Below are 9,916 nucleotides of genomic sequence, written 5' to 3'. Positions count from 1 at the left end.
CCAATTGCAGCCTATTCCTCCCATCTAACGTGCCCACATCCCCCCACATCTAGTGTCATCAGCAAATTTGAACAGGGTGCTTTTTAGCCCCTCATCCAAGTCACTGATGAAGATGTTGAACAGTGCGGGCCCAAGGACCGAGTCCCGCGGAAACCCACTGCCCACATCCCTCCAGGCTGAAAATGACCCATCCACCACCACCCTCTGGGTGCGGCCCTCCAGCCAGTTGGCGACCCAATTGACTGTGTGGGTGTCGACACCACAGTCCCCCAGTTTCTTAATGAGAACAGGGTGAGAGACAGAGTTGAAGGCCTTCCGAAAGTCCAGGAAGACTATGTCCACTGCTACCCCTGCATCTAAAGATTTGGTGATCTGATCATAAAAGGCCACCAGGTTGGTCTGACAGGACCTGCCACTAACGAACCCGTGTTTGTTGCCCCTAACCATGACCTCCCCATCCTGTGACAAAGAAAAGGTATTAAACATCTTAGCTAGTCAAAATGTGTGTTTGGGTCATTCAAAGGAGAATTTTAGCTAGAATGCTGTTTCAGTTGGTTCTGGTATGCTTCTCCATTTACTGCTCTCAATGGCTATGTAGTCTTACTGAGCCTCGCTTAGAAGATACCTCTTTTACTGCCATGGACACTCAGTGTTGCCATTCATCCCCAGGTGAAGGGACTCTAGTGCAGTTGTGAATCTTTTTATACAAAACAGTAAGATTCAGAAAAACAGGATTCAGAAACACAGGCAATTAAAGAGCAATACTGGCTGTTGCTTAATACAGAAGAGTACTTACTTTTCACGAGCATTATTTTGAAAGCGAAGCACAAATAGTAATTTTACAGTGAGAAATACAACTAGGCTCTAAAACTGTACTTACTGTGTACAATACCAGGCACTGGATATATCAATAAAGCTAAAACTGTCTGATAAAAGGTCAGAAACTTACTGTGGATTTATATCTGGATTAATCTTTTTCAGGTCCATGATGTCATCTATAGTTTTTTCTATGGCATCTGGATGAACACTTACTGAAGTTTGCAGCAACTGCAAAAATATTTCAACATGTGTTAACTGACACAAAAGATAATAGTTAATGGAGACTAACTATAACTAGGCTTCTAGATTACCAGCCTGAAGATCCAAAGATCTACTTTTAAATGGAACAAATGCAGCCAGGGTAACGCTGTCAATATGTTTAACTTCATCAGCTAGATCCTGAACATCATACCAGGGGAAGGGGCCAGCTCTGTATGCTGAGCTTTTATCCAGAATAAACTTGGCTGTGAACATAGATGAAGGAGGATATATTTTTGCATTTCTGACCCTCATCTGAGATGAGTACCAGAGTCCAATATATGCTGGAGTTTGCAGGGGTAACATAAAATGGCAAGTAGTGAGCATATAACATTCAAATGAGAAACTGTATTTTTCCACCCCCTTTCAAGTGATCACAGCACAGACAATGTACCAGTCCAGCCTCAAGAGTGAATCAATAGGGAAATACCCCTAAGCACTCAAGTATTCAATCTCTCTCATGAGAGAACTCAAAAACAAAGTTCAAAACAGGGCTAAATTTGCTGAGGGTGTGTTTCAAAACACTCTAATCTGTGACATGCATAACATTTCAGTATGCATAGATTCTATTTCCATTACTAGAATTTTTAAAACATACAGATAAGATGCAACATACATTTTCTAATGCAGACATAAACAGCATGTTTTCCAAAAAACCTGGATTTTTCTTTCCAGACAGAAGGTGGGAGTTAAAAGAAAATAATATTTTTATGAACTTGTCTTTCACAGTTTAAACTCCCATAACATCTTCAGGACAACTAAACTCTAGTTTTACAGAGTGAGTGAATGGCTGTATTTAATATTTTTATGTGCATTTATAAAAGCCAGATCCAAACTAGACAGAGTCAGGCTTACTAATTTGTGTCTGTATCTTCTCTATCACTATGAAATACAAAGTGATTAAGTAACTTGCCCCAGTTCATCCAGGAAGGTTGTGGCATGAATAGGACCAAGGGCTCCTAAGTTTTAAGATGATGACTAGACTTCCTCTCTTTCCCTCTTCCTTCCTTTTATTATTTGATTCCATTACCACTACACATAGCAAAAAAAACACTGGTGATTTTCCAATACAATTATGATAATCACAGTCTGAATCATCTTGCAAAACCATCTGCGCTGCCAGCTATGGACCTCTCCTGACTCGAGGTTGCTAATTATGCTGTTGTACATCAAATTTATAAGGAGTCTACAAAGTGGGCAAACTGTGAGCTAAATTTGAAACAATTTTTTTCAGTTCTGCAAAACCGGAAACCTTGTGTAGTAAACTGTTTTCACTCACCTTACTCTTTGATCCCCTCAGTGATGACTCTGTTAAGAAAAACAATTAAAATATATCACCTCAGTTCACTTACAGGCCAAACAACATATGGAATATGCATTAAAAAACTGAAGTTACCACACCTATATGGTATTATGATAATACAGATAATTTTGTATTTACCTATTTTCATAGTTCTGCTGGCTCCGGGCTTGGTGTTGTAACAGATCCTTTGCAATTCACATCGTCCTGTCAATTTCCTAGCCACAAATTTCAGGCAGCGCCACAAGCATTTACAATAGAAGTACAGGCAAACCTGAACAAACATTCTGTCAAATAAAGTTTCAGAGTAAGAATCAGGAATAGTCTGTTTGAACGAAACAGTCCTCCTGTAACATGTATACCTACAATTACACCTATTAGATTTCAAAGGCCCCCAGCTGAACCTTCAAAGTACAAAAAACTTTCATACGTGACAAACAAGGGATCTTCTCCTATAACACATTCCTTATGGAAACAATATTTGAAAAATCAGGCCCTTCATTTTTATCCACTTAAAAAAAACAAAACAATCTCATGAGCCAACTCAGAAAAGGATGGTTCAAAAAGTTGAGTTCTATAAAGTTCTTCTCCCTTAGTATACAAGCTTATGAGCCAACAGGATAAACGCCTATAGAAGAAGGAAAATACAGATCAATTATAATTCTGCAGTGAGTCTCAATTCCTGATTTCATCTTCAATCCCACTTCCCTGACAGACTTTCCCAAAGCCATATTTCTCCTGTGGTTGGTGAGAAGCAAGATGATTGATAAATAAGACAATGATGAAGTTAATTCTCTGGGGTTGCAAGAACAAATATCCCAGATTAAGGAAAGCACTGAATCCATCCCTGAAATACGTGCTTAAAATTGTCCTGCATAAGGACAATTTATCTAAAGGCTGACTTTCTACAACACTGAAGTTGCAGAGTAGTAGTATAGCAGTGTTTGCAATCTGGGAAAGCTGTAAGTATGAATAGCATTTTCTTTTATAGTCATGTTACTGTTTTATTATTTGGAAAAAGAAATCAGGTAATACTGCAGCTTCTACTAAAAGAGTCCTGAGAAAACGGAAATATTGAATCCAGAAAAAAAACCTTTCAGACTCAATAAATTAATTGTTTAAACCCAAATAAATTATTCCTTTTGCTACTATGAACATGAAGAACCAAATCCTGCAGAGGGGTCAAAACTTTCAACTCCCATTGGCTAAACAATGCTTTAATCTAGAGCTTGATACTTTGGAGGAACATTCCCCTAATCATAAAAAAACAGACCTGCTAATTGGGATAAGGACTCACTGGTTTGCAAATGTACTGGAATTCAAAGCACTAAGTCTGACCTATTATGTTCCACAGCTCCACCTGTAATGCAGTTTTACAACATGGAAGTAACATAATGAAAATCAATAATAGCTGGAAGACACCAGAAAATTAATAACACCCATATTTGTCAACAGACTCCAATTTGAATTTATGAAATTCTGGAAACAGACTGAAATACTAAATGTCAGATTGTCAACTGATGTAAGGTGTTACAGCTCTATTAAAAAGCTAACAGGGCTACATTAATTCACACAAGGTTAGTATCTGCCCTGAAGGCCAAGGGAACACTTGGGAAAATAAGTGAGTTAACTAAATATGTAAAATTTAAGATTATGAAGATACTGTGTTTAGTATGCTTCAACAATCTCAGGAAGATTAAGCTCAAATGAATTAAAGCCTCTTTGCTTCTAAATAGCAACATTTACACGGGGTTTAATGCATTTTCTCACTACATTTCTAGTTACTTTGCTTAGTGTTCCCAAGTATCTCCCTAAATACAAGTCCATAAAGTTGACGCAACAGAAGTGAGCATTTTGGATTCAGATAAAAACTCAAAAGAATTTGAAATTATGTGTCACCTCCAATCTGTGAATTTAATATACACAGACATTGAAAACACCACCAACTGCCAGCATTATATTGTTCTTGGACATTAAAAAGTTAAGGTATCTGCTCAAATATACAGAATTGACTTCCTAGAGCTGAGAAAGAAAATAAAATAGTAAATCAGGAAAGAAATCCCCAAACAAACCTGATGCATAGATATTTTAAAAGGTCTCCAACAGTCAGAAACATGTCAGTAAACATGAGAGAACAAAAGTTATATAAAACCAGCCAACCCCGTAATTTTCAATTCTCCTTCTGCAAAGAGATTCACAAGCTGGACATTTTAGCAATCCAGCAATCAAATACATCATGGTTATCTGCATCCTGGTTTAGAATCCTACTAAAAAAGAAAGCCAAAACAAAAATAACCCCACCACCGAACAGCACTATATGAAGCAGCTGATGGAACACAGCAATGCACATCTGCAGTCTCTACTCCAAAGAAAACTCCCAAGAAAGTACAAGGGAGTTTACCTGAGAAAGATTCCAACCCTTTAAGTCTAAGAGTCACATTTTTTTTTATTTTAAGTTTTGGTCTATTGTCAATTAAAATATATGTTATTGATATGCATTGCTTTCAGTGGTTAAGTAGTTTTACTGCAGCTGTTCCCATAAAATTCCCTTAGTCCACAGTGCTCAACTATGTAGAAAAAGAGGAAAGACCCATTTAATTTCATGCAAGTGGCTTAACTGAAATGAGTATTTTCAACAAAGAACAACATTAAAAACAGCACAGGCCCTTTATAATAAATGTGTGCCTATAGACAACTAATTCTTTTAGGGACAAAATATGCTAGTTGTGACATGGTATTCTGTATTTAGGTTCAGAAGCCATTCTTCCATAGTTCCAATTACATTTACTGTTAAATTTTTGCCTCTGCTATGTGGCTTAGAATGGCTGACCAAAGTACAGCTATTAAAAATGGAGCATATCATCACAGCATGAAAGAGGAACTACTTGTGACTTACCATACTATAACTAACGGTGGTGATTAAGAAAGCAGACAGTACTAATTTCTAACTAGGCAGCTAAGGTAAGAAAATGTTTGTTTTGTGGATACCTGTAATGTTCTACTACTCGTCCTTCTCAAACAAGTGAGAGTAGGGATCTTCTTTTACAAGAATGGCATGCATGGTTACTCAATTTTGTTTTCAGTGGTTTTGTATTATTTTTTAATAAAAATAATTCTTGCTTGTAGAGATCCTGTAATGAAAGCATATTGCTGATTAAACAGACTAGGCTTTTATTTTAAAATGAGCTGAAATTCAAGACCACTAAGCAAAACAGAAATACTGACAACAATAATAAAAAACTGTGCAGCACTAAACAAATCCATACTAATTTGTGTGCCTGTGGCAAGGTGTCTCAATGCCAAAGCTTTTTGGAAACAGGCTCCCCCTTCTCCTATTCTCCCAGGCTTGTGGTTTTGTAAAATTTTATTTACACAGGAAATGCATGGCCTGTTTCACCACTGGTTTGTGTTAGATGCACTTCTGCAAAATGCATAAAAAAGTGATACTCCGGTCACTCCATTTGGTGGAATATTAATGCAAATATTTAAATTAAGCAATCAAGCACTCCAAATAGGTGAGGGCTCATGAACAATTTACCGTAAAATCAGCCAGGGTGTGAACTCCCTGGTGATTGCCTGTGTGCATGCTGTGCTCCTGAAGTAAATGCTAGCTAGCTAGCCAACCTTTCTATGAAAGTAGGATAACCTAGTTCAACTCTCCTGTGGGGTCAGACCATGTACAGAGCCAGATATAGTGGAGTAGCCAGTGTGCTGCAAGTTCAACCCTGAGCTTATTTTATGGGAACTTGTTCATTTTTCTATACCCCAGTTCCTTGATTTTGATTCTGTGGGTGCATCTGCAAGTTCATTAATGTGCCCTAGTTACTGCACATTAAGTTTAGTACTTGGTTAACCAAATATTGTACTAATTCAATACACAGTAACTCGTGTTACTGTACACTAGTGCCGACGCACTGTTTTTTAGTGACACTTACTGCGCAGTAGCCTAATAACACTGCGCAGCAGCATATTAGCATGGTTTTGGACCGTGTTATTAGGCTACTGCGCAGTAAGCGCCTCATGTAGATGGTTTTTTATTTGATTCCTAAACCTTAATGCTTCATTAACAACAGTATACACATACTTTTCACAAGTCTTGCATATTGAAAACAGACAGACCCACCAAATGACCCCCATCCTTTGTGCCAGGCATTTTGAGCATCAGAAGTAATCTGAAATAATTACTGCAAGAGTAACATTAATGGAGTTCATGCAACTGACAAAGCGATTTGGAAAAAGGGTTTCTCTTTCCTTTAAGCTTCAGAATCCTAAGGAAACAGTTAATGGTACCAAGATGAGAAATGGGAGGAGAATTAATCTCTCTTACTTCTTTTACTACTCCCCCTGCAATCCCATTGCTCCTTTCTCCTGTAGCCAAGATCCTAACCTGGCCTTAATCTTCCTGCTACACACAGAAACTTCAATATGTCTTCTCAAAACACAGTTGCTCAATCTGGAAGAGTTAATGTTCCTCAAGATTAGCCATCATCCAGAGGGATGTACCAGTATAATCCCTCCTCAGAAACTGGTTTGCTAGACTGCTATGTATGAATTGTTGCATATTATAGTTCAAAGTATGTGACAGTGCCTTGTTGTCTTTGTTTGAACGGCAAGGAAGCACCGTTGCTAAAACTGGCTGCCTGCAGTAGCACCCGTGAAGGCTGGACTTCTCTCACAGGAAAAAAGGAAAGTCGAAGATTTAAACAGCTTAAGTATTTGTATTCTAAACAACAGAAGCTGTTCACTTCCCATCCCCAAAGAAATACGGTATAATTAGGAACAGGCAAAAAAGTGCATCTAGTACAAACAGCATACTACACTGTGGTTTAATATATTAGGAGGGATTTAACCTGTTTTGTTTAGTGTGACCTTTTATTCTATTTCATACAGCACTGGAATTTTAGAAGGGTTTCTGCTCTGGGGTTTATCTGACTACCTAGACTGATCTATAGGTAATGTGTTTTTACTTGATCTACTCCTTTTCCCCATTCTTCCATTTTTTCTAGTCTTTGAGTTCTTTGCAACTCTCCCCCCCCCACCCCACCTGCATGTCACCATTTCTCTGCCTTGGGTCTTCTCCAAGTTCCTTCTTTCATGAAGAAAGAAAGGAACTGGATATTTAACACAAAGCTCCAGTCTTAAATTTCTCTGCAGCACCAGCAGGAGTGATGAAACCAAAACACCCAACTGTGAATAAGCTCAGCAATAACAACACTAATTATTGGGGTTTGGAGATTCTCTTCCTGAACAAAAAGGTGAAAACAAGAAGGGAAGGTACCAGAAACTACATATACTTAAGACTACTATTGACCTGACAAGATGAGTTTGTCCTAAAGAAGAGGTGAATAGGAAACTATTAGGAAAGCTACATGGTGCAAAAAAAGCAACAGTAACTTAGTGGTGCTCTTCATTTTGAGGTCACCAGCATGAAGATTTTCAGCAGTGCTTGATAACGCATCTCAAATATTGCCTCTAAATTAACTTTATGGCCCTTGCACTTGATGTCAAACGCTGATATCTTAATGGATAGAGTTCAGCAGTTACCACAGAGAAGTGTAACTGACACAGTGCTCTACTAAGATCAACCTTTTATATAAAGGCTATAGAATTCAGCTGATCATCTCCACCATAAGTGAGGCAACCCCCTTCATGCCCTTACCTACTATACAGAATTCCTGTACTCTTAAATAGGTGGTGCACCCAGCTCATAACACACCTGCTTGCCAGTGAACGGTGATCAACTGCTGTATATCATTTTCAAATACAGCTGGATGAAATGCACACATTTTATTACCTTTGCCCATTTTGTGTCCTGTTGCTATATAACATATTTACATAACTATTTAATTTCTGCAGATACACACAACTCCATGAACAAGATGTACTGTCACATCAGACAACAGATGTGCAATCATTTTGTCTATTGGTTGCCAGTGCAATAAATTGTTAGTCACTGTACCATTACTGAGTTGCTCCACTCTGATTTTAGCTTTGAAAAATAAGGCTCTTGTACTCTAGCTGGGAATGGTCATTTGTCCAACTAAGCAGAAAATTAAGCAAAAATCTGACAGGCTCCAGTTCTGTATGTGCAACCTGTAGCTGTAAATAGGATCAGCCGTGACGCTCTCTAGTGGTAATCATTATACAGGGAATAATCAAATCTGCCCCATATAAACCTGTTGTGGAAGCCAAATTTTAAAAAACTATACCAGATAGCATCAGACCGTTTCTCAGGCATAAGAAAACTAAATTCCAGTCTACCCACCTGCTTATATATGAAGGAAAGTCACCATAGCAACCAAGAACACAGGAGAGTTGTTCAAAAGCATTCTATAGCACAAATAACTTTTTCATATTCATTACTTTTGACTGATTTGATTTTTATTTTAAGAAATGTGATTGATGACAAACAGTTTGCAGGGTAAAAACTGCTAGTTCTTTGTAGTTGCTTATCAATAGATTAAGTGCATGTCAATTTTCAAGGGTTTATTGAAGAATAACAGATACAACAGACTTATACTGATGGTGAGTAGAGTAAATTATTCACTATTTTTAGGGATACTGGTTTTAGCTGTGTTGGTCTAATGGGCATAGATAGTCAAAACTCTTGGAGCAGAGGTGACATCCTTTATTTGACCAACTGAATAGTTGCAAAAATAATTTTTTCTCTTTGCAAGCTTTTGGGCACGTATCCTTCATCAGGCAAAGAAGAAGCTTTTTACAAACTCTTTTTTCTACCTAGGAGAAACCTTGCTATTTCTGGTTCCCCTTTGCAAGATTAAGTTTCCTTTCTATCTGGGAAATATTTTGTCATCTTTGAATCCTTTGTCTGATGAAAGGAGTGTGTGCCCAAAAGCTTGCAAAGAAAAACTTTTTTGAAACTATTTAGTTTGTTTTAATAAAAGATATCACCTCTACCTCAAAAGTTTTGTCTCACTATACGTATTTGAAATAGTAATTACAAAAAAGGAAGTGTCATCATCATAATCATATAAAAATGCAGTTGTGAAGAGAGCTTGCTAAAAATAGAGAAGTTTTCCATGGAAAATCTTTCCTTTTTTGGCCAAAATTTCAAACTGTGTAAAATGTTCCTGACACAGGTTGGAAGTCAAATTGGACAAAAGATATTCAGGACTATATGAAGGGAATAAGAGTCAGAGCAAAAATCAACCATCTGTTTGCCACATCAAAGCCATTTGGGCCCTGGGGGAGGCACACCTGGGCCAAGGGTTAGCGAGGACTTAGTAAGGGAGCTTCTGGAGGGGCTGGACGTATTCAAGTCAGCTGGTCCGGATGATCTCCACCCTAGAGTTCTAAAGGAACTGGCCGAGGTCATTGCAGGTCCCCTGGCACGGCTTTACGAGCACTCGTGGTGCACTGGAGAGGTGCCGGAGGACTGGAAGAGGGCCAATGTGGTTCCAATCTTCAAAAAAGGGAGGAAGGAAGACCCGGGAAACTATAGGCCAGTTAGTCTTACCTCGATCCTAGGCAAGCTGTTTGAGAAAATAATTCTGGCACACATCCAGGAGGGGCCAGCAG

At 38.3% G+C, this 9,916-nt stretch overlaps 1 protein-coding gene across 4 annotated transcripts in view; it reads right to left on the bottom strand.

Moving 5' to 3' along the window:
• The window catches only part of ELMOD1 (ELMO domain containing 1), a 67,032-nt gene that overhangs the window by 26,864 nt on the left and 30,252 nt on the right, over nucleotides 1-9,916 (bottom strand). For 3 of the 4 annotated variants that reach the window (XM_019525250.1, XM_019525247.1, XM_019525249.1), the window contains exons 3-5: nucleotides 2,519-2,664; nucleotides 2,357-2,385; nucleotides 950-1,047 (exon numbers count right to left, since the gene is read on the bottom strand). In XM_019525250.1, coding sequence (XP_019380795.1) covers nucleotides 950-1,047; nucleotides 2,357-2,385; nucleotides 2,519-2,664 — 273 coding nt within the window. Of the gene's footprint in view, nucleotides 1-949; nucleotides 1,048-2,356; nucleotides 2,386-2,518; nucleotides 2,665-5,365; nucleotides 5,509-9,916 lie in introns of all 4 variants that reach the window. The other variant, XM_019525248.1, reaches the window with a different exon arrangement.

Source organism: Gavialis gangeticus, unplaced genomic scaffold (genome assembly GCF_001723915.1).
Source record: "Gavialis gangeticus isolate Ggan-Ray unplaced genomic scaffold, GavGan_comp1, whole genome shotgun sequence".
NCBI classification, from domain to species: Eukaryota; Metazoa; Chordata; order Crocodylia; family Gavialidae; genus Gavialis; species Gavialis gangeticus.
This window is presented reverse-complemented; position numbering and strand designations above follow the sequence as displayed.